Source organism: Paramisgurnus dabryanus, chromosome 7 (assembly GCF_030506205.2).
Source record: "Paramisgurnus dabryanus chromosome 7, PD_genome_1.1, whole genome shotgun sequence".
Classification (NCBI taxonomy): Eukaryota; Metazoa; Chordata; class Actinopteri; order Cypriniformes; family Cobitidae; genus Paramisgurnus; species Paramisgurnus dabryanus.
Window position 1 is genome coordinate 10,452,131 of NC_133343.1, and position 25,123 is coordinate 10,477,253.

General features: G+C 36.1%; 2 protein-coding genes and 1 long non-coding RNA gene across 4 annotated transcripts in view; 2 read left to right on the forward strand and 1 right to left on the reverse strand.

Annotated features, from left to right (window-relative positions):
• Window positions 1-2,919: 2,919 nt before the first annotated feature.
• LOC135717833 (uncharacterized) lies at window positions 2,920-11,157 on the reverse strand. 2 transcript variants are annotated; one of them, XR_010520447.2, is made up of 5 exons: window positions 10,677-11,157; window positions 10,309-10,405; window positions 5,804-5,881; window positions 4,316-5,014; window positions 2,920-4,050 (listed from the first exon to the last, which is right to left on the reverse strand). It is a non-coding gene; the product is annotated as an uncharacterized lncRNA (long non-coding RNA). The 2 variants fall into 2 exon arrangements; XR_010520446.2 differs by lacking the exon at window positions 2,920-4,050 and having other exon boundaries at window positions 4,305-5,014.
• Window positions 11,158-11,275: 118 nt separating this feature from the next.
• dph3 (diphthamide biosynthesis 3) lies at window positions 11,276-13,788 on the forward strand. The gene is made up of 3 exons (XM_065240070.2): window positions 11,276-11,484; window positions 11,749-11,823; window positions 12,329-13,788. Exons 1-3 carry the CDS (start codon window positions 11,377-11,379, stop codon window positions 12,398-12,400), a joined length of 255 nt encoding a protein of 84 aa, XP_065096142.1. The 5' UTR covers window positions 11,276-11,376; the 3' UTR covers window positions 12,401-13,788.
• Window positions 13,789-15,888: 2,100 nt separating this feature from the next.
• Window positions 15,889-25,123, forward strand: part of nck2b (NCK adaptor protein 2b) — a 50,187-nt gene continuing 40,952 nt past the window's right edge. Inside the window, exon 1 of the mRNA XM_065240069.2 lies at window positions 15,889-16,074. The gene's annotated coding sequence lies outside the window, so the exon portion shown is untranslated. The remainder of the gene's footprint in view (window positions 16,075-25,123) is intronic.

Genomic DNA, 25,123 nt, shown 5'->3' on the forward strand with positions numbered 1-25,123 from the left:
TATTCCGTATTATTGGTTAGCATTTTGAAAAATGGTTGGCCTTTAAATTTACTTTTTGGGTCAGTTTACATAAACTCTAAGAAAATAATTTAAATTAATAATGCTTTGTAGAGTTTCTTTTTATACCTTACTGATATTTAATGAATATAAAAGTGAAGTAACAGCAATATTTCCAATAACTTGTTAGTGTTTCTAAATGGTTGGCCTTTACATCTGCTTTTTGGGTCAATTTACATGAACACAATAAAAAATGACCAAAAAAAATCACTAATTATTATATTACCCAAAGCAATTTGTGTCTTACACGTTTCTATTGTAATGCTTGGTAAGGTTTTCTTTCCTACCTCCCTTGAAGTGTCTCCCTGAGTGTTGTCAACCTTACTGTTCTGAGCCTCACCGTAGAATGACCACACACACTGCTAACTGCGTTCCATAAAGCTGAGCAGAGTTCTTTATGACGTCACGCATTCTAATATAATGTCTGGTTCATAGCGACAGAAAAAAAAAGAAAAAAAGATAAAACACATTCTGGTTCAAAGCGGTTCAGCATAATAAAAATAATGAATAATACTGTAAGTGGTTTTACATTTAGATTTACATGGTATTTGTTTGTCTAGGAGAAAACTATTTCACCGATTATATTATTGTTTCTTTATTATTATTATTATTATTATTTATATTAATAAATAATATTATAATTTTTTAGCAAGTAGCCTACCATTATGGTGCAGTACAGGTAAACCCCAGGTCAACTGAATCCCGGGTTACCTGTTTCACGTTTCACAATGCACACACACACACACACACACACACATTCTGGTTTCCATGTTTTGTGGGGACATTCCATAGACGTAATGCATTTTATACCATACAAACTGTATATTCTATTCCCCTTACCTGCCCCATTCCCTAACCCCAACCATCACAAAAACCTTTCTTGTACCTTAGATTTTCAATAAACATCATCTTGTTTGATTTATAAGCTTGTTTCCTCATGGGGACATCAAAATGTCCCCACAAGGTCACAAAAACACTGGTATTCCTATCTTTGTGGGGACAATTGGTCCCCACAACGTGATAATTACCAGGAACACACACACACACACACACACACACACACACACACACACACACACACACACACACACACACACACACACAAACATATACATATACATGTTGTATGTATGTTTACATTACTGGGTTAACTTGGTGCATATTTGCAGTGTCGGCAGACACGATTGGCTAAATAACAATCTGACTGAATCTTATAATATTAATTATTATTAATATATTATTAATTCAGATTTTTTCCCTCACCTTTGACAGTTTTTCACTTCTCTGCTGAACGATTAACGTTAAACGACTGTGCTAACGTGCAGCATTTATTTCACTTCACACAGCTGATATGAAGGCTCTCAGTTTCTTACTTATTAACATTTTCTTACACACTGCAAACTTTCTGGAGTGACAACCGCATTTAAATGCGTGAGTGAATCCGCTTAATGATCGTGTCGTGTCTGTGCAGAAAAAAACAACAAAGCGGTAACCATAGCAACGTTCTGCCTTCGCGTGGCTCATATTTACTGCTTTGACCAAAATAATGTTATGTTTTGCAATAAACCTCCCACTTGGCGTTGTGTGTTGTACACATTTCAGCGCTGCCTTGCATTGGGTTCACGTCTTTATTTTATTATTATTATTATCATTTTGCTTAACGTTAGTTACCGTTTTGGCGCTAGACCGTTTATGGCTTTGGCTCAAGAAGCGATCACGTTTTTGGCGTTATTAAAATGGGAAGGTGTCGATAGCAATTTTTTGATATAAAACAATTTGATTTACTTGGGATTTTTCTTGTCCGCTTTTTTCGTGCAAGATCTCGCAACCCTATTAAGCGCTTGTGCCTGCATTTTCTGCACCGTGTATACAGAAAACCTTTTCCCGTTTTGGGCATTTCATTTTCAATAGAGAGACCTGTTAATGTCCATGATGCACGTTTACATACTTCATCAACAACTATTCTTCAGTTCGGTTATGTACACTAGGCAGATTTTCTGTAAAAGCGGTCAATGCCACTCCTAAATTTTTGGGGAGTTAATTAATTTAGTGGTAACGTTAGAATTCGGTTGTCACTCCCGTAAATTGCTTAAGTGTGTGTGTAACCACAGGCCATAGCTTGAACATTTGGGGGGACCAAAACAATTTGCGCTATTTATCAAAACATACCAGATAGCAATAAACATATAAGTTAACATACGTCCATCTGTAGCATAAAGTGAACTTACCAAAGGCGATGGGCCTCTGAGTGAAATCTCCTAAGAGCTCATTGCTCCAGTCATGTAAAATAAGATTCTCAAACGCGAGCTGTATAAGATGATGATGACAAAACCGCCAAAATTTGTTTTTAAGACCGCCTGCAATGCAGCTGCGCAGAAAGATTCACGAATAAACCTACAATACTGTATGCTTACTGTAACCACTTTATATCATTTATATCTACCATATATCATATAACAACCAAACTGTACATTACATTTTAATGAACAGAGCTACTTTTAAAACAAAATAAAAAAAAACATTTAAGGGGGCCTGCACTTGGAGACTTCCTATTGGCTGTTGTATTTGAATAAATAATGAGTTCCCAGCAAACACAAAAACGTTATAAAAAGTTTTTTTTCCACGTTATGCAATAGGACAAATGTCCTTTTTTAACGTTATAAATACGTATTTTCACAACCATGCAAAAACATTTTAATAACATTTTAATCAAATTTCCAAGAACTACAAGAAGGATTTTATTTAATACAACATAATATGAAAAAAAACATCTTTTTGACAGCAGTGATATAATTATAAATATTATGAACAAACAATAAAAACCATGTAAAAAAACTAAACATAATGCAAAAGAAAGTCTTATCAAACAATATATCATCACTATATTTCTATTATGGTCACGCAAACTGTAATTTAAAGCATTTTATTTATTTTCTTGGCCAATCTGCTTGCCCTTACATTGTATGTTTTAATAATAAAGGGGCAGTTTCCCGTACAGGGACATATTTTAAAAAAACAGTGCCCTTTGTTATGCCTGAAAATGCACAGAAGTAATGTTTTTAGTAAGGAAGGGATGTTTGTTAAAACTAGTTTCCTAATTAAACTAAGACCTAGTCCTGGTTTAAGCTAATCCCTGTTCAGGAAACCACCATTAAGTGTATACCGAATTTAATCTTTTAATTCAACTGCCTTAATTTAGTTCAATTTAGATGTTTAAGCCAGTGGTTCTCAAACTTATTCAGTTTGTGCCCCCCTTGTGTACGGTGCATCCCTTTATGGCCCCCAAAAGAAATTGTATGACATAAAACATTGCAAAAAATTTAAATTTTTATTAAACAAAACATATTTAATTATACAATGTGGTGCTGTTGGTTAATTGGTTTATTTTTCTGAAGTTTAATTACAAAGAATCTCAGGGCCCCCTAGGGCCACGGCCCCCAGTTTGAGAACCACTGGTTTAAGCTTCTTTATTAGCTTTTTTTTTTGAGTGCGCATGATGCGAAGTTTGTAACAACATAGCCTGTCATGTGTGTGGTTCGTAATTTCAAAATAAGTGTTGTCTTATGCGCGTCGAAGTAAAGTTGTGTGCATTGTGTGCCTTGTCAAAATAAGTGCCTGCTGCAGACGCCTCTAAAGGGTTTATGATAAAAGAGAAGCATGCGTTTGCCAGATACTCACATAATCTCATGCGTAATCAGAGTTTACTGTTAAGGGAGTGTCTTGCGTGTATTTTGTGAATGTGAGTGTCTCTTTTATCATAAACGGGTTTGATGCGTTTGCAGCAGCCACTTATTTTGACAAAACACGTGATGCACATGGTTCACATGATGCAACAAACACATATTTTGAAAACACAAGCAATACAAATGATACTCCGAACACATATTTTGAATATGCGACCCCTGGAAAAGCAGTCATGAGCCCTCACTGGTTGTTTGTATCTTGAGACAGCTCAAACGCATGTCTTGGTCCAGGACTAGGCTTAAGTCTTGTCTGTGAAACATGGGGTAAGCGTTAATCTCATTAAGGAACAAAGTAATGTTCATATAGCAATAGCTCTAAGATAATGCAAGTCATGTGTTTCAAGTCATGCTCAGTTAAACAGACAATTATTATTATAGAGTAAGTTTACAGATTTTCAACCCACCTTATTGTTACAATGTCTGTAATATATGTATATTAAATAAATGGGAATATCTCAGTACAAGTTTAACTAAAGAAAAAAGTAAACATTGTCCATTCAAATATTCAGCATTACCATTTATTGTAAAATTTAAGTGGGTTGCGTTTGGTAGCGTTTGGCAGTTTTGTATGTCCATCTTTAGTTGCCATCATCTGAAGTCTCTGTGAGTGTTGGAGTCATCTGAAGTCTTCACAAGTGAGGCTGGATCCATACTGGAGCTTCTGTAACCTGTATGGGTATCCCGATATGTAGAAACAGGAAATCAAAAGGAGAAGGATTAGCATAGCTGCTGTTCATAGTATTTCAAGCAAAAGATGATCATGTGTACTTTATACCTTTTCGTTCAGAACAAGGTTATAAGTTGTGTTATGTGAATGCCTTTGACATTCTGGGTACTACCAAGAGTTCTGTGACCTTATTTAGCAATTATCTGGTTCAATCACTATCAGATTTTTTTGGATCCCTTAGTAAATTTGGCCTCATTATTGGGGGACCCGACACAGTCTCTATGGAACAAACTACATATGCAATAGTATCTTTAAAGGCGGGGTGCATGATTTTTGAAAAACACTTTGGAAAAGGGAGTCAGTCCGAGTACCAAAACACACTTGTAGCCAATCAGCAGGAAGGGGCATGTCTACTAACCAGAATTGTTGCATATGTGTGGGGCGGGTGAGTCTATCAACAGAAGGTCCAGATTCTATTGGGGTAGGGGTGTGCTTGTTTAGGTGATTTCAAATGTCAACATTGGCTTTCAGAGATCATGCACCCCGCCTTTAAGTGGGAGGAACAAGCCATCATCAGTATAATTAACAATACCATTCAAAGCTTCTGATTTTTTACGTCTCTCAATATGGGGTGGTTTCCCAGACAGGGATTAGGATAAACCAGGACTAGTTTAAGGGGTTAAACCAGGATGTAAATTAAAATATGTGCAAGTTGTTTTGAGTTTGGACAGCTCTTAAATTTATTTTGATCTAGGACTAGTCTAATCCCTGTCTGGGAAACCGCCCCATATGAATATATTGTAAGCTGTAATTTATTCCTGTGATTAATGTTGACTTTCAGCGTCACATGATCTATCAGAGTTCATTCTAATATGCTGATTTGCTGCTCAAGAAACATTTCCGATTATTGTAAATGCTGACAGTTGTGTTAAGAAATATTTTAGTGTTTTTTTATTAAGTTGTTTTATGTAATGATTCATTGTTATTTACCACTACAGTTTGCACTACTGTTTGTTAGAAGTGAGAGTAAAGATTTATGTTTTAAATGAACATTGTAACTTTTAATTTATCCAAAACTAAACACTAAAACACGAAGTAACACAACTGTTGATAATAATGTTTCTTGAGCAGCAATTCAGCATTAAGAATGATCTCTGACTGCTGAAAAAGCTGCTGAAAATTCTGCTTTGCATCACAAATTACACTTAACTGCATATTCACATAAAGAACAGCTCATCTAAATTGTGATAATATTTCACAATATTTCTGGTTACACTGTATTTTTGTCAAATAAAAAATTACAGCCTTTTGTACAGTAGTCTGAGGTTTTACTTACTAGCTATATGGTTCACCTTAGAGGTGTTTTCTGACAGGTCTGCTTGAACTTTGCTGATGGCCATCAGCATGAAGAAATCTACAAACGTAACATCACAGAGCAAACCATTTTTAGTGTGCACTGCAAAAGAAAACAAGGAAGAGTAGAGGTCAAATGTTGAAAGGATAGTATAAAAACAGAATATATATACAAAAAATATGCAGATGTTTTAGGAGACACACAGAAATGCATGAAAATATAAAAACATAACAGACAACAAGGTTATAACATTTATAATTTTTATGGTATTATGTCATGAACAATCTGATCACTATATAAATATTAAGTGAAGTGTTTATAGTGAAACATCTTTCAAGAACTTTTATTTTTAAACATTAAACCAGTAATAATAACAATTTGTTAGATTTATATAGCGCTCACACCAGCTTATGAGTGGAGAGGAGACAAAGTGATATAGCCTATTAGTATATATAGCAGGGGTCGGCAAGTAACTTTGGCCGCGGGCCAATATTTTTTTTAGCCAGTAGATGGCGGGCCAACTGCTGTTGGCACACTTACGTCTTATTTTGAATTAGCCTAGTATAGGCTATCTGATCTTTTGTCAAGAAACATTGTCTTTATTTTCTATTTAAAATACGAAAGACGGCATTAAAAATGGCTAAAAACATGGTTATGGGTCTGTGTATCATTCGTTCAATCGTTTTTTAAATTAAAAACAAAAATGAAAAAATTAACCACCACGGGTTTTCTGATTGTGTGCTCAGAAAAAAAATTAATTACTGGATTAGACAATTTTTTTATTTAACACCTTTATAGGCATAATATATAAATGAAATCATTTTAAACAGATCAAGTACTATTAGTGGTAACATTACAGGCATTTATGCTCTCATGAAAGACTCTTACAGTCCGACTTTTGAACTGTATTCCTTTTTTTTTTAATATTTATCCGGGACACACACATACACACCTAAGGTTTAAGGAGGTCTCCGCTTTTTGTCCAGCTCCGACAAGGTTCTATTCAGTAAACCGCTTAAAATACACTCTGTGTTCACCCGCTTTATTTCCCGACCTGACGGGTCCGCAAAACTTAACGTTAGATCTCGTTCCCAGAATCTCAAATTCAATGTCTCTAACGAAAAAAGAAAGATGAAGTAGCCTATAACAATTATAAATGTTATACAAAAATTGTGTTCGTGCCAATATAAATATTATTTTAACATTGTATTGTTAGCAGAGAAAAAATGTCACAGAAAAAATAATGAAATATAAATAATAAATTAAATAGGACAAAGCCTCTCACTCAAACCGAAACCATTGGTTGCAGAGTTGCTGTTCAAACAAATTGCTGAAAATCCTTCTTTGCCAAATTTATTTTTAAAAGGAGGTAAAGATCAAAGAACTATGAGTTAGGAAAATTAATAATGGCTTTATTTTAATAGACATGTAAAACCATATTTTGGCGGATTACTTTCATTTTTTAACGAATTTACCTGCCCATTTAGTCTTAATAATTAACGGTAAACGAACTTGACTTGCTGTCGAACCTAAGGTCGGGCTCGAGCCCCAAGTTCAAGTAACAGAACAGAACAGTAGATTCCTTTAAAATCTACGTTAAAAGTGTAATAGTTAAAATATTACTGCAGTAAAAGAGTTTATTTTATCATATTTTGTGTAGTGGTTTCTAAATGCCTGCAATTACTTTTCAGTAATTTGCAATGTCACGGAGTTTAACGTCTTCACGCGTGACGCATTGACATGATTTACGAGGTAAATTTGCAAATGATTCATGAAGTCAAACCTCTGCAATTATTTGATTGATTGTGTTTTAGAAGTATGTTCAAAATCTAATGACAGTTATGATCGCGGATGCGCTGGTAGAGAAAGAGAACGAGAAAGAGCGGCCGGTTAAGATTAAACTAGCTATTATACGCATTTTTTTCAGGACATTCTTGCGAGCCGGTGGCAACTTGTCCACGACGCAAATATTTTTTTATCAGGTAATACATATTATTTGTTAGTGTGTTATACGCGAATAAATAATAATGAAAAAAGTTCAAAAGTCGGACTGTAAGCGAATGAGACTTACCGAAAAGGTTTCTATTCAAACCCTTATTAAAACCCTTATTAAAATGTAATCTGTTAGTACCTGATCTGTTTAAATTTATTTCATTGGTATATGTCTGCTAAGGTGTTCAATTAAAATTTGTCCGAACCCGTTTTCATTCATTTTTGTTATTTTTGATCTGAGCGCACATTCAGAAAACGAGTCGTTTGATTTTAGTTCAGGAAATAAATAATAGAAAAACAAGTCGTTTTTCTGTCTTTCTTTTTTTTGGTTTTGATTTGAAAAAACGAATGAAGGAATGATACACGGGGCCATTTTGTAAACTGTTATTTCAAAATAAAAAAGTGTGATTAAAAAAAAAAAAAAAAAAAACGGATTTCAAATTAATCCGACGGGCCAGAAAATATTACTGGCGGGCCACTTTTGGCCCGCGGGCCGCCTGTTGCCGACCCCTGATATATAGGGATGATAAGTAGTCCAATGGGCAAGTTTGGCCAGGATGCCAGGGCACACCCCTACTCTTATTCAAATGTCATCCTGGGATTTTTAATGATCACAGAGAGTCAGGATCTCAGTTTAACGTCTCATCCGAAGGATGGTGCTTTTTGTCCCCATCTCTATAGAGGGTATGCATTGACGTCACTTTTCAAGTAGCCACACCTCCCCCTGTTGAGTGACAAAACATTTAACAAAATGGCTGGTTTTCATAGCGGCTGGCTGCTCCCAAAAACGCCAGTAAAACTGACTATTATCATCTTAAATTGAATTTAGATGGCCTTAACAGTGACCCTAACAACTTGAGAAAAAAACAGTAGTCTGTGGACATTGGCATATGGCTAGACATTGGTTTTCCTGACATATATGTTTGCCTTGCCTAACACTATTAAACCATCCCACCTCTGTAGAACACAAGGCTCATCATATTTCATGTATTTTTATAAGATTTTTTATCCAAAAATTTTACATACCTGACATATGTCTGCTGCTACTGATTTACTTCTCCTTTAAGTGGCAAAACATTAAACAAAATGTTTGGCTGTTCTAGCGGTGGCCGCAAAAATGTCAGTATAACTGACAATTATCACCAAAAATTACATTTAGTTGCACTTGATAGTGACCCTAGCAACTTGTCAACCCAGTGTACATTGGCAGGGACAATCCATTTACTTCTCCTTTCAGTGTTTCTTGGCAGTCTGTAAAACGATAGCTCAGAATTCTTGTTAAATCTGTTAGCACAGTCAATCGCACAACAGCTTTTTGCAATTTAGACGCGTTTTCGCTGATTTCACACTGTACACAAATTCTGCGGATTTGTCTTTTGCCACTCAGTGGAAATAACCGCAGTCACTTTTGCCAAAGGTGACGTCACATGCATACCTTCTATACTGGGGTGTTAGGACCCACACAGACCACAGGGTGAGCACCCCCTACTGGTCTCACTAACACCGTCTTTGGCTTCTTTATCGTTTTTAGCCATTTTGTGTGTTTCACACCTACCTGTGATTTTCTAGTGATCATGAAGACACTGATTAGCTTGCAGGTGTGTTTAATTAAGGTTGGAGCTAAACTCTGCAGGACACCGGCTCTCCAGGATTGGGAGTGAAGAACACTGCCTTAAAGCAACACTAAAGAGTTTTTGCTATTTGCTCCCCCTACAGGTTGGAAGCGGAATTGTCCTTTACCACTGTAGTAAATAATATAGGCTACTGCAGCAAAGCTGGCATGATTGGATTGTAGGTCTGCGGTAAAGCAAGTTTTTGTAGTTTTCACTCAAACTACAGAATCGCGACCCCACGGTTGGAAACTTCTTTAGTGCGGTTTTGTCCGTTAGAGGGCTTCAAAGCGAATGTGAAAGTGCCGTTCACCCTGTTTCGAGTGGATGAACGACTGAAACTTTTTTGGAAACGTTATATTTTAAGGTAAAAAAAAACTCTTTGGTGTTGCTTTAACATTTTGTTTTTCAATCCAGGAAAACATGGAATCTTTGTTCCAATGTTCTTTTTAAGAGTCACAGTTTGCTATTGCTATTTATGATTTTTATTGTAATAATACATTTAAATGAAACCTGTGTTTTTGGTGTTGAAATGTTTGTCCATATGAAAAGTACAAGTACTTTCTTAATGTTTATATGAATTCTAAAAAATAATATGTATAATGAACATGAAGTAAATATTATATTTTAATAGTCAAATGGAAAAAACTATGCAATGATGCTGCATTAGTTAAAATAAATGTTAATAAATCAACAGATATATAATTATGTTTTGGTATTTTCCGATATTGTTTTCGAATATTATAAATATAAATCCAATTAAAATTTATTTAAAAATAGAAACGTTACAAACACCATATATGGTCATCACTTCCGGCATGAGATGGATGGCCTGAAATGTGTGCGTTGCGGGGCTACAGATAGAGATATATTTTCTCAACTCACCTAAGTTTTCATTCAACATCTCTGTGAGCAGCTGCTCCCTTTACAAATGCTAAAATCTTGAGCTTCTATTCTTTATAGAGGGGTTATATGGTCACTCCTGAAATCAGAGAACAACTTTCTGTCTATATTGGTTTACGATAAAACATTTGAAATACTTTCAGCAAATTTTGGCGCTTCATGTTAAGCTGCTTACGTTACTGCCTAACGAAACAGTACATCGCATAATTTAGGCTAAACAAATGACGCTACTTCCAATAATGCATTGCCCCCTTACAACGCTTCTAAAACCTCTCATCTACACATTAGCATGTTTTCAATCGCACAATCTTTCATAAACAAGAAGAGTAAAAGCTATAGAGTTAACTTACCTCTTCAGAAAACGGTCGAGATGCTAACTAGAGTTGTGACGTTCGATTCTTTTGAACGGCTCAAAAACATGAACGATGGGCGCCGAGTCTCGGATGGAGGGAGCCGTTCTTTCTGTCGTTCTTTTTTTCCTATGCGTGTTTTTTTTTTTTGGGTGGTAACTTAGAGACCATCAGAAACCATTACACCACACCTTTATTTAAAACCAATACAGACAGTTTCCACTGTAACCATTAAATCCATTGGAATGTCTGTGATTGATCTGTGAAGACTGTTAGTTGTTTGGCAGTGTATCAGTCTTATTTTGTAATTTAATTAATTTACCTGTCCTGTTGAGAGTGATACAGAGAGCGGTTACGTTACAAACAGCAGAGCATACCACCAGCTGCCTCTTCTGCGTTTTAAGAAACATTTGTTTACACTTACGACCGTAAAATATTAAACGTAGTCTAAACATCCCCGTCATCATACTGACAGACCTAACGTTAGCCAATAGTCTGAAAAACATACAGCGCTTGGTTAACATCATCAGGTGCAAAAGAAGACGTCTCCCTCTGGTGGATAAACTGCGAACAGCTCATGTGTGTTATTTCGCTGGTTGGTGACGTCAAATGTGTGCGACACTGCCGTCATACTGGCACGCGTTGAATCATCACCTTGCGGTGTTTTTTAAAGTAACGAGACACATTAAATAGATCACATATGTCGGTATTTCACGACGAGGTTGAAATTGAAGATTTTGAATATGACGAAGAAACAGAAACGTATTATTTTCCCTGCCCTTGTGGGGACAGATTCGCCATAACGAAGGTAAGTTTGAGCAACATCATATTAAGAGGCAAAACTTCATAAATCACGAATCTGTAAGAATCTTTGAGGATTTTAGTCGCTATTATTAATTTTGTTCATTTAAACGTTGGTGTTACAATGTATACACTTATCCAGTGAGGGTGATTGAATATGACTTTGAGGCAAAACATTTTGGATGAGTATACTGAACAATATATTTAAAGTTAGTTATTTCAGATAAAATATGTTTTGTAAGGAGTTAAGTTAAGTTCTAATGTTTTGCAGGAGGATTTAGAGAATGGTGAAGAAGTTGCCACCTGTCCAAGCTGCTCATTAATAGTGAAAGTCATTTATGATAAGGTATGAAAATAATGTATTAATCAAACCACCTAGTGACTGAGAAAGACAGAGACCAAAGGACTGTCAAAATGCTAGCAGTGTTGAACTGTCACTGTCAGTACAGTTTATTGAACAGTTTTCCTGCTCACACCACAGACTCTCTCTTACTTCTATACTTATATTTTACTGCCACTGTTATGCAATTTCTTAAAAAAAAAAACACACATATTTATGTAGTAATCATAAACACAGTTTGTTTTCAAAATCATCATTATAGACAGCATGAACAAAATCCTTCTACCTTCACCCAAAGATATTAAAAACAACCTGCGGGAGTAGTTTATATGTGGTCCAATTATTAGACTTTGCAACACTGATGTATTCCCATTGCATTTAAAATAACCAATTTAAAACACATTTTTATTAACTGTGATGTTTAATTTGATATATTTGTCAGGTTAAATAGCAGAATGTTTGAAGTAATTTTGAATTATATGTGAAATTTAATATTATTTCTTTGTTGCAGGATCAGTTTATGTCTGGAGAAATAATAGAAGCAACAAAATCAGAAAGAAAAGTGGAGCTGGCCCAGAGCTGAGATATTAATATGACTTTCACCTAATGCTGACCTCTGATACTTGATAGTATGGATCTGATACACGGGCATCTCATTTTATAGCGTTATTCATTGTGAGAAACACTGCCTGGAACTAATGGACTTGACACTTTTAGCGCAAATATGTTGCACATGAATTACTATTCTGTTGGTTATTTATTTTATAAAGGCCTTTTTAAAAATATGCATTTTGTTCTTATTTAAAAATTAATTTGGGGGAATTTGGAACATTTGGAAATTAATTGTATATTTTGCATATATCTCTAAAGATGGTCAGTGGTCCCTTCTTTCATTGTGGGCCTTTGCTGTTATCCATGGTATTGTCATGATTTGAGGGCCCTGGTTGATCTCTTAAGTGTGGCCTTTCTATTTGTTGTTGTGCAAGACTGGCAGCCAACCTTCATAAACCTTCTGCTCAATGCATGCAAGTGAACAGCCCATTTTATACAATTTTACTCAATTTTTAGCTCATTAAGGGATATTTACAGCTGAGAAATGCACAAGACAATGCATTTTTTAAATCAAATTGTAAACAAAACGAGGGGCTTACATTTAGATACAAAACATAACTCACCCAACTTTTTGTTAAATGTTATTATAAAACTACACCATGTTATGGAGACCTTTCCAAGATCCAACCTCTGAAGCAAACTACAGTTGTAAGTGGTTTTGCTACATGAACACCAGGGGGCAGTGCCTTTTCACTATGTACCAAAAATTACACTATTGTTGAGGTAGGGTGGGTAAAACCGCAAATATGCTTGCCCTTTATGAAAATAATGCATTTCTCAGGCAAATATCATTTGTAGCCATACTATATAGTCTACATAATAGCATGTGTGATGAGACATGAAATGTATAGAAAATGTATAGCTCAAACAATTGCCTACATGATTCATAAAGATGATTCCTATGGTGATTGTGTTATGATGTGGCCAGTTTGTCAGCCAGCAGCTTTTTGGGATCTTATGAATTTATGAATAATACGCATTGCACAATATTTGCTGCCGAAACGGAACCTTGAAAGTTCCTTCAGCTGAACAATAAATCTAGGTACCAGGCAAAAGTCTGACACAAAAAGGTTAAATGTCTTTTAAAGGCCAAGCTACAGTCCTGATGTCTATATATAAATAAAAAACTGTTTCATTATTGGAAATTTGTGGTGCACATGAACTGTATTATGTTAGAGTATGTTACTAATGAACAATGTGCAAATTTGGTGCATTAATACCCCCAAATACCTAATGTTGACGTGTATTCAAACATGTAGGGATATGCTACTCTTTTTTTGTGTTACTGTAGATCCAATGGTAAAGTGTGGCACTAGCAACCATTGGATTTGATTCTCATGGAATAAATTCAATTAAACATGAACTGTATAATCTCAAATGACTAAAATGCTTTTTTTCTTTTCATTTTAATTCTCTGTGCTGTAAAATATGAATATTATATTAACGTTAAAAACATTAACATTTCAAGTAGTACTTACAATGAGATCATATCTTCAAACAAACATAATTACTTGCATGATTATTTAATCTTCCAATAAACATTTAATAAAAAATTATTTGACAAAATAGGTCAAATTTTTTGCGAGAAAAGATTTACCCTAACTTGAGTTTAGTAGTTCACTTATGCAGTACGAAGTGTTTGGAAATGACCTAAAAACAATATTAAACCTAATCTCTTTTAAGAGATTAATTAACATTCTAAAATGCCATGAGGTAAGAAATAAGACATGGCTAGGCCAACTGAATATATTTTTTATACATTGCATTCCTTACCTTCCTATTACAAATTCTCTTTCATTGATTCCCCTGTCATCTAAAATGTTGTTTTGTGACCTGACAGCAGCCAGCTTGCGTGTGTGTAGAGGTTTGCTGTCCTTCAGATGTTATTGAAAGGCCCATTACTATGACTGAAGCTTCCCTCATGAGCCAGCATCATGAATACTGCACTCAATCAATAGTAGTTAAACTATGTTTTTTACTGAGTCGATCAGGGACATGGGCTGCCAGCCACACACACTTCCTTCAGTAATGAAAGAATGTCTGTAAAGGAAGGACAAGGTCAAAGATATTTACTGTTCATGACATAAAGCACATGTTCATGTAAAAGAATGAACAATATCTATTAATCATGTGACCTCTCTGCACCTGCTTGGCATATTTACGTGTTTTCTCAATGACAAATTACTCAAACGACAAACACATCCAAAACTATGAACCAAATTCTGTACAAACTGAAAAATGTTAGCAACCAGAATTATTTATTTAATAATATTTTAATATGTTATTTTGTAATATTCATATATATATATATATATATATATATATATATATATATATATATATATATATATATATATATATATATATATATATATATATATATATATATATATATATATATATATATATATATATATATATAGTAAACAATACAGTGAAGCAAAACAAATCAAACTAAAAATAGTATAATTTGCATCTATTGATTGAAATTTCTTTTTTTTCAGATACATGATTTAAAATACAAACTACTTTTAAAACTGTTAACTGCTAATATTCCGAAATGAATTATTTAGCCATATTGTATTTAAGAGCAATCATAATTAATGAAAACAGATCTATATAAAAAGATTATTCACACATGATTTCCACATGATTTTTAAATACTTAAAAAATACTTAAAAGACATGTTTTGCTGATCTGACACCTCGTGATACTGTTTAAACTAAGATTTTGTTGTGTGCCCGCACATTAAACAGTGAGTGATGATTGGTCATTTTACTTTTTGTCAGAAAAATCTGGGTGTCTTTTCTTTCGGAACAACAATTCCGACAATATCTGCCGATATATCACTAGTGGAAATGAAATTCAATATTTTTATTTATATCACTTAAGACTAAGAATAGACTAAAATAGATATAAATAAACTTTTAAAAACTTTTTTGCTGTTAATTTTAAACTTTTGTATTAAGTCACTTGTCACTCTTTTTTTTACGATGTTGGAAGTGGTGGACCTACCATATACAAAAAAAATGTGCTCTAAAGTCCTTATTTTCGTGTTGACAAACCAGGTACACATAAACACACAGCAAGTTGTCATAATGTCGATAAAGATGACAGTCCAGCCCTGGCAGCAGTGACGTCATCGCCCGCTGGGTTGAGCAGGAGAGAGAGAGGCCGTTTGTCAGCCTTCGGAGGTGGCATTTGCAGGCTGCATACGTCATCAAGACTGTCTTATTTCAGAATATTAACAATTATAAAGTTCACTATTATTCTTAGTCAATCGTAAATTGTTGTAATATGCTTATGACTTGCGAATGTAATGCTCAGTTAACGTAAATAAACCAGGCTCGATGACGTATGCAGCCTCCACATGCGACCTCCGGAGGCTGCAGCCTTCGGATTGAGAAACGGCCAGAGAGAGAGAGAGAGAGAGAGAGAGAGAGAGAGAGAGAGAGAGAGAGAGAGAGAGAGAGAGAGAGCGAGAGCTGCGGCGGAGTTCCTACAGGGCCTGCGAGGGAAGAACTAGGGAGGACAACGAGAAACAAGATTTCTTCTGAATGTGTCTACACCGGAGCTGATCGGTACAGTGGCCTTTTCCATCCACATTCTGTCTGTCCCCCGATCTGCCGGAGTTAACCTGTAAAGGTAAGGACGAGCGCGTAAAGTTGCTGGGTGAGGGTGTGTGGCAGCTTCACAGGAGGAGGTGAATTCTGCGTATCGTGCTTCAATGTTTTTAAGAGGTTTCGCGAGAAAAGTCTAGCCGAAAATGGAAAGGTTTATCTAAATCGCTTCTAAACCACAGAAGACTTCTAAAGTGACGAATGGTAATTTTATCTTCTCTTAAACTGCCACTGGTAAACACTGAATGAAGCTTTTGTGTACTCGCGCCACTACAATTGCAGCGAGGTCCATAGTCAAATCTTTACTCGAATATTCGCGAGTAAACGTATCGCAACGATGTTGTCAAACCTGGCTTTTTGTAATAACATTGTGTTTGTTGTGTGTAATGTTGTGGTTTTGACGTTGTTGACTATCATCGTGTCACAGATGTTGTCAAATTCTCTGTTTATGTATTCGCAAATGTTAATTTTGATTTTATCATCGTGAGATGTCATTTTAGACTGCTTCGTTCCTTCCGTCTAGCTTTCCTTTTAGAGTTTGTTACTCTACCCTACACTTTTCTGAGATAGGGAGCAAGCAGCTAATCTCAACCTTTTGACTAAAAGCCCCCTCATTGTCCACAATAATATTTAAAGACCCCCCACTCACAATTTCTACCCAATACAGACAGAGCTTTGCATAACTAGATAGAGGTATATGTGATATAAGAAATAACCAAATGTTGAAAAATAAATAGTTTTTTAGTTGTTTTAGATTATTCTGGTTTCACGTTAAATAATTTTAAGTCATCTTGAGCCCCCCTTGGAGGTTTGTTTAGCCCCTGGTTAAAAAAACACTGCTTTATAGCTTTCCAGGAACAGAATTGAAACAGTTGTAATGTATTGCTCTTATATAGTAAATACATAGTAAATTGGTCCTATTTTTCTCTGTATTTTGTGATCTGCTTAGTAATGTAAATCCTGTTGATCATACATGGATTATTTAGTCACTATTGTAAAATTTAAGTGTAGTAAGAGTCACATTTCCCCTCTCTCAGTTAGCATTGAAGGGAAATGTTGTTTAGGATGCTGTCAGCCCTTCCAGATACTCCCCTTTGCATATGAGAATTGATTTTATTTCAGTCCTTGGTTTTAATGTGGTTCTTGTGTATTCATGTATTAAGTAACAGCATGTGGTCACTTATCACTTCATTAAAGGTTATAAATCTTAGAATGTCTTTTAATGGGAACTTCACTTTGGCCCATTACAGCTGTACTGGATCTCACCCTTATTTTGCAAAAACACTGTGTATGTCGAACAATTGAACAGAGAGATCCCTATTATTGTCAGTGTGCTCTTTGGTGGAGGGGGGTGTGGGAAAATAATTATGCTCCCACCCTTTTCTGATGCTTGTTACTGTTTTATCCCTCAGCTGGGAAGAGCACTGCCAAAAATAGCATCCTTTGCCCAAAACTGAACCCAGGAATCTCTTCCCTGTTGGGATGTATTGATTATCATGAATTAGCATTTCATAGCCTTTGCAATTGATCGATTAAAATAAATATAGATTTATATATAAATACAATAATTGAGTTATTATGCTCCTAAATGTGTGAGATGCAATTGCACAGGGCACCAGAAAATAATCAATGTAGCAAGATTGATTTCCACATTTTAAAGGTTATTGAGCCAATATTTTCACTTTAGTGACCATTGTTTCCACCATGGGCAATTTTTTCCTTATTATATTATTTCTCAGGCTTTTACTCTGCATTTTATGTTATTAACATTCCCTTGTGAATTGCAGCGTGAACAGGATAGCTGTAAATTGTAGGTTATATCATCATTAGGAAAAGTCTTTACAGTCTCATATTCTCCCCCATGCAGCGCCGAACAGAACAGTTATCCGCTCAGCATGGATGATGCATATTTTATCAACAGTCTGGGAAAATATAGCATCTCAATATTTCATCAGTGCACAGCTTGTCATTAGTGCCAGGAAAAAGTATGGGTTTCCAAATATAGGCTCTGTTAAAAGTTACCGAGAGACGGGTACATTGCAAAAGTTTTGCCTCCTTGTTGACAGGACATTAAAACTCAATAATGGAAAAAAATGCCTTTATTGAAACTTTGGGTACTTTTTTAATGAAAATATTGGAATGCCACATAAAGAACAGTATTCTAATTTTAGATTTTTAATAGTGCATGTATGTTATTGTACATGTTTGGTGTGGTAGATTACGCAATGCCCGACTGTCATTTTTGACATTGTTTAAAGGCATGTTCAGGAACGTAAGAAGAATGCTGATAGTGGACTTTGTTTAGGCAGCCTCCTTCATTCCAGAGTACCTGACACAGCCAGCATGGTATGTTATGGCACAGGCAGCTTAAATGAAATGTGTTTAAAGGTGAAGGTTTTTTTGTGCATTATATTGTGCAGAGACAACTATAAATCCATTTGTAGGGTGACTCCTTAGCATTTTCAAATACCCAAGCTTTGGTTTGGCCTGCATTTTAGATTTTTTTCCAACTATTTGGGGTTAGAAAGAACCAATAAATGAAGAGTTTGGTTCCAAAACGCGATACATTTTTTTTTTTAAACAAAATTAGTTACTTCCAAAATCAGTATTGTATCTGGTCAGTATAAAAAAAATCTGATATTTGCTGTGTTACCGTGGGTTCACACCAGCTTCGTTTGAGGCGTAAAATTTGCGTCTACCGAGTCTAGTTTGCTACTTGAACATTTTGAGTTTACCCGCTTCATTCACGTGTGAAATTCTAGTTATTGAGACACATTCACGGGGAAATTCGCATCATGGGAGGGGTTTCTGCGACTTCGCTCGCTTTTTGTAATCACGTCACTACTAGAGCAAGCTCCTGATTGGTTGACATGGCACGTTTTTTTCACCAAAGTTTAAATTTTTCAACCCGTGCGTTTCCCGCGGCAACGCTCAATTTGCGGCATTCGTGCGAACTAGACGTGTAAATGAGGTGGAATCGTGTCTACTGCGCCGCCATAAATGCCTCCTTCGTGCACCGAGAAGTCCGCATTCTTTGCAGAAGGCAATAAATCCGCTCAACAAATCACAGCGCATCGTTCCACGTATTGTAAACAACAATGGTAGGGCTTTAAATACACACAGAATCCTAGTTTTCCACATCTACTTTGTACTTCGTGATCAACAAACAAACAAAAAATAAATTATTTGATGGCGTTGATAAACCTGTGGCGGTTTGCTGTGGCGGGGAAGAAACGTAAGCCAGCAAAATAAGAGGCACTTGGGCGAAGGAAAAATGCAGAATGTTGTTTGTCATGCTAACACATTGACCCCAGGGGATTTTCTGAAAACTTTCCATTATTTTATGCAAAGTCAACGAAAATCGAGCAGGACCAAAACATTTTACAGCTGTTCGCTGTCAAAAAAGTTCTGCGACAACGTCCCAAGGATTACAGCAGCAGTGACAGTGTTCTGACAAAGTAAGTGTTTTGATTAATGCCATTATTGTTTTGTATTTTTTTTATCATTGTATGTCACTAGTCAACTACATGAATATAACATGGCAAAGATGAAAGCACATTTATATAATGATTCATTAGATTTATAGCATTTTGAAAAAGACTTGGATTTATTTTTAATGTAATTATAACCTAAAGAAGCTACATGAAAGTTTGTAACAGAAAATAGTGGTTTTCATCTTGTCACTTTCTTGGTATAGAAAACAAATTTTTACCTAAATTAGCAGGGTTTCCCGCAGCACTTTTCAGTTCGGGCGGCCCACCTAAGCTGGGATACCCTACCACCTTAACTAGGTCGTCCAAAAAAAATTCCACCAAACGCCACATGGCCGAATTGAGAGAAAGACATTGTCCGTCACTGTCTGAAGGATAACTAGCCTGTTGATAAAACATTTAATTCATTAATAATCTAGTATGTGTTCATTTTCTGTCATAGTTTTTTCAAAATTGAGTTTTATTTGAGTTCTAAATAAAAATATTTTTATTATGACGCTCCTTTGATTGCCACGCCCCCAGCCTGCCCACCTGCACAACCCTACCACCTTAACTAACAAATTTTCTGCGGGAAACCCTGATTAGTAAAAATGGATTTATTGCATTTTATAACCAAACCCTTCAAATATAATAACCAAATATTTTTATTCGAACACGAAGCAGTGTAAGTGTCCATGTTTGTGTACAACAGGTTCAAGTTACACAGAATTAAGTATTATGGTGCAAACAACAAAAAATGTGATGGACACTATGGCTCAGCCAATGGTGTGAGGTTGAGGAAGGCCCGTCTGTTTGGCTGAACAAAGGCAAATGGGGCATGGAGATAGAAAGCTAGCATTTCAAAGCTTAGCTAGAGTTTTGTCTGTTCGTTGACAGAATGCTTGCTTTAGTCATTGTGGCGAGCTAAAGAAGTAATATATAGACCAGCGATCAATGCATGACAGAAAGTGGCCAATGAGGACAAATGAGATATTATCCCATCTGAATGATGGTGGAGCCCATCACACACCCAGACGTTTGAGCACAGATCATGGACCAAGTAACACAATGATCTTCTCTGTTCATATGCAAGTGCGGATGTAGTGATTTCCCATGCTTGGAGCATGTGTCAAGCCTGTGGATCATGCCTCAAGCTGAACAGGCTAGCTAGATCAAGCAGCCCAGATTCAGCACTTCCTCTGTTACGAATCAGTGAAAAGTGATGATGTGATTTATTTAACTCTCTATATCTAGTTTTATATATTTATTATAGTTCCAGCTCCTATATCATGTGTTTTTGCTATACAGTGTTTCCCAAAGACTTTGTTTATTTGTGGCGACACATCCTCCAGGGGATGGGTGAAAATGGGTAACTAATATTGGTTTAGGTCGGTCATTTTTTGTATGCGGAGTTGCGTGCAAGGCCTATACTTAACATGTATGCAGTGAGAGCCCAGAAAATGGGGTCTTGCACACTCCGCACGCATGACCACCCACTCTGCAATGACAATAAACCAGGTAACAAGTATAAATAAGGGAAATAATGAACAGTCATGATTTCTTTAGTGCACATGTAGCTGTTGGCAAATAATGCTACATGGTTCCAACCTTACAGTCAAAACTGTGATTTATTTAATGGTAATGCAGCATTTCAGATTTGCGATTTGAATCCTATGCACTTTGGAAACTGTACTTGGGTACTACTAAAGGAATTCAAGTTTATACATTTTAAGAAAAGCCAGAGCTCTGTTTCTAAAAGACAAAATTATGGTAATCTCCTTATCTGAATGGCAGTTGATGACCTATTATACTGAATTGAAACATGAAGCTGTCCTTATTGTTGTCGTATTGTTTGGTCTGGTTTGTTTACCAGTGGATTTTAAAAAGTGTTTGGTGTATCATTTTACAGAAACAATAGTCTATGCAGCACATCACATACGGTGTAAATTTGATTAATAAATTGATTAATAAAATGTCATGATACATCAGTAGTTTTGTATGAGGGTTAGGTTTAGGGATGGGGTAGAAGGTAGAAAATATCATGGAATTGGTATGAGTATTGATGCAGTGTTTCCCACAGATCTGAAATTTACTTGTGGTGGTAGCTGGTGAAAAGGGCAATCATTATTATCCACCGACAAAAAATGGTCTACTATACATGTAACAAAGAACTAATAATGTGTGACACAACACAATACTTTGATTTATAAAACATTCATATTAATTTCACATTATAGTTCATTAATCAAACCACCCCAAACTTTTTTTGCCATAAACAAAGCTGACACTGTTTGTCAAAGCACCACGAAAAAACTTGATGTTTTTGCACTGATATATGAAGCAATTTGATGACCCCTTTTATCAAACTCAATTATATACAATACTATGTATACTATAGCCTATATAGACAGTGCAGGTCTATAGATTATAAATGTGACTGATGTTATAATGGTAATAACTTCTATAAGATAGGCACTTTTACTGCTTTCTATTTCTCTTTTGCCGATTAAAAAAAGCTTAATCCACTAATTATTTCAGATTTAAAAGTCTACTTGCTGTGCTGTCCCGATGACAGACTTTACATTACAGCTTTGCGTTTTTTATATCCTGAGTCAGCTAGAGCTTTGCTCATTCAGTATTAGCACTGCTTTTTGCTACAATCTCTGTGCAAACTGTTTAGATTTTAGTAAAGATATTGTCTATTAATAGTAAGATTAAAAAATGGGATAAAGAAAATGAAGCGGCGCGTGGTCGTGACAAGAGCCAGTTGCTATCGCCATAGAAACCGGAGGCACGCTAAAACAGCTTTAGAGCGGTAGCGCTCACGGCCGTTCTCCGATCGACTCGGGTTTTACACACAATATTAATCAGACTTGGGACCCGAAGTAATGAACTAGGACCGACCCGGACCCATCTGACCATTTAAAATATAAACCCGGAACCGTACGGGTCCCGCGTCCTCAGTGAAGAAAGACCTCTAATGGTAAAACTCTGCTCAAGTTCAGAAACATGAAAGGATACGATGTGACACTGAGGTTGCTTCGCGTCGCGCCCAATTCATTGAGAAACAGAGAGCACGTGAACGGACACTCAACCGGAGAGACACAACGTGCTTGCACGCAAAATGAAGCCAACTTAGATGCTATAAACACATATGCACATAAGCATATGCGACCATTTTGGTCGCAGTGTGTTCCCTGGCTGCTCCGTATGTGCTGCTGCAGTTGATCCAGTTTGCCACGCTGGATGATGAGTTTATGACGCGTGCATCATCTTCACGGTCACCCGACTCCCACCTCTCTCTCGCGCGCTCTCTCTCGCGCGCTCTCTCTCTCTCTCTCTCTCCAAAACACGGGTCATCCAGTCGAGTTCAGAAATACGGAAATTCGTAAAGTGATTTTTTTTACTTGGGCGGGTCGCAATTTACCTGGGCGCAGCGCCCAAGTAGAGCCTATGTATGGGAAACACTGATTGATGTGTTAGTCTGAAATGTAGGTGAATTAGCCCAATACATCATCAGATATCTTATGTAATTTCCATGCAGGTCTTATTCAATATTTACCTTTAATAATATGTCATATTGGTACCAGATGAACACATATCTGTACCTAAATGGTACATATGATTTTTTTAAAGGGTACCGTCCGAGTGACAGCTTTTGTGATGGTACAGACAGTGTAGAAACGTGTGTTTCTAGAATGAAGAATGAAGACACAGACGGAGAGGGGTGTAAAAAGACATTCTGTTTGACCATAAAACAGCCTGTAAAACAAAATTATAGCTTGTCATCTTTGGCTTTCTCTCACTCTTTTTCTCCTCAGAGGTGAAGTGTTGGCAGGCTTTTGACTCTCTGAATGACTTTATTAAGTCAGGTGACCTTCGCTGCTTTCTTTGAAACCAGACAAGAGTGTGACATCCTTCCTGTCTTGATGATGTTTAAAGACTTGATTATAGAGGGTCCGGTCCATTAAAATGATCCTGTTAATTATGCTGGATCTTCACTGATTCTTAAAATGTTTAAAAACTTTGAATCAGAATCTTAAAATCTGAAATTTGAATGTTGCTTTGCCCGAGGTGCTATGCAGTTGTATCAGTGCTGTAGGTGTTAATACACTTAATGGTACAGTAATATACAATTGTGAAAAAGGGTGCGTATGCACTTGTGATTGATGTGTGAATAGATGTGTGTTAGATAGTTTCCTAACTTTGCAGAAGCAGTTTTTTCCAGTCAGATTTAGAGATGACCAAATTTCACAGTATAACACGCATATACGTCTGAAACTTTCTAATTGGTTTACCTGTTATGGTTATGAAAACAACAATATGGCCTTGGTTGCATCAGTAAACCATCAACATTGCTAATTTTTAAATTGAATGTAGAATTAGAAGTTTAAGATTTATAATTTTAATTTTGTGTTTCATTTCCAATAGTTCTAAACAGTGTAACTAGGAAGAATTGACCAATACTATAATAAAGCTAATATTTTAGCATTTTTATATTTTCATATTAATACTTAAAAACACCATGACACTTTATCAATCATCTTTTATTCATTTCTATTAACTGTTGTTCCTCTATTATTAAACGACTCATCAGACATTGTGTAATGGTGGTTTTGTGTGGGTGGCTCGAGTTGGAGTTATTTTTTTAACCCCAACCCCTTTTCAGCGCCTCGTCTCTTATTTAAAGCAACACTATGTAGTTTTTTACCTTTAAATAATGTCTTTAAAATTATTTCAGTGATAGAACAACTTTTAACTGGACAAATTGTACTGTTGCTGCAACCTGAGCAACCTCCTAGCTCAGTGTTTCCCAATCCTGGTACTCGGGCACCCCCTCCCAGAAAGTTTTAGATATCTCCTTATTCAAAACACATGATTTGACTCATCAGCCTCCTTCCAAAATGATAAACACGTGTCCCTAACAAGCTGATGAGTTAAATCAGGTGTGTTAAATAAGGAGACATCTAAAACTTTCTGGGAGGGGGTGCCCGAGGACCAGGATTGGGAAACACTGTCCTAGCTGCTACAAGCACACTCTGAAAGTGGCGGTGTAGGGTAGAGCACACAGCCCCGCCCCTCCCCCTGCCTGCAGAACAGTGTCTGATATCAGGCACTGTTGTGCTTTTCAACCACATGGGGGAGCTGTAAGTCATTTTTACATGGAAACTACATAGTGTTGCTTTAACTCCCCTATCTGTATCAAAAGACAAAAACGATGACACGATTTATCGTTTCTAACTTAAATCTTTTCTTGTACTACAACAAACACACGGATTTGTAGTGATAGAGGCTGGCCGATATATCGGGCCGATATTTGCGAGTTTTATGTGTATTGGCATCTGCCGATACGTCGCTGCAGTGTTCGCAGATTTTTTCCGCCATTATTTACAGACAGAGTGCTGGAAGCCACAAGCGATTGCAGGTCTTGTGACTAAAAACAACCAACCTTTCCATGACAACATCGAAAGATGGTTCCATAGCACCCTCACCTGTTTTTACTATTTGTTAAATATATTTAAGTTCAATAAAAGTAACTTTTATTTAAATTGAGACTTGTAACATTTGGCTTCATCATTGTGTAATTTTTATTATGTAAATTGA

Bases quoted from the DNA above. Each gene is read 5' to 3' on its own strand.
- dph3 (XM_065240070.2), top strand. From the start codon at position 11,377: ATGTCGGTATTTCACGACGAGGTTGAAATTGAAGATTTTGAATATGAC. The intron at 11,485-11,748 runs GTAAGTTTGAGC...AATGTTTTGCAG, and splicing joins ACAGATTCGCCATAACGAAG to GAGGATTTAGAGAATGGTGA. The intron at 11,824-12,328 runs GTATGAAAATAA...TCTTTGTTGCAG, and splicing joins TGAAAGTCATTTATGATAAG to GATCAGTTTATGTCTGGAGA.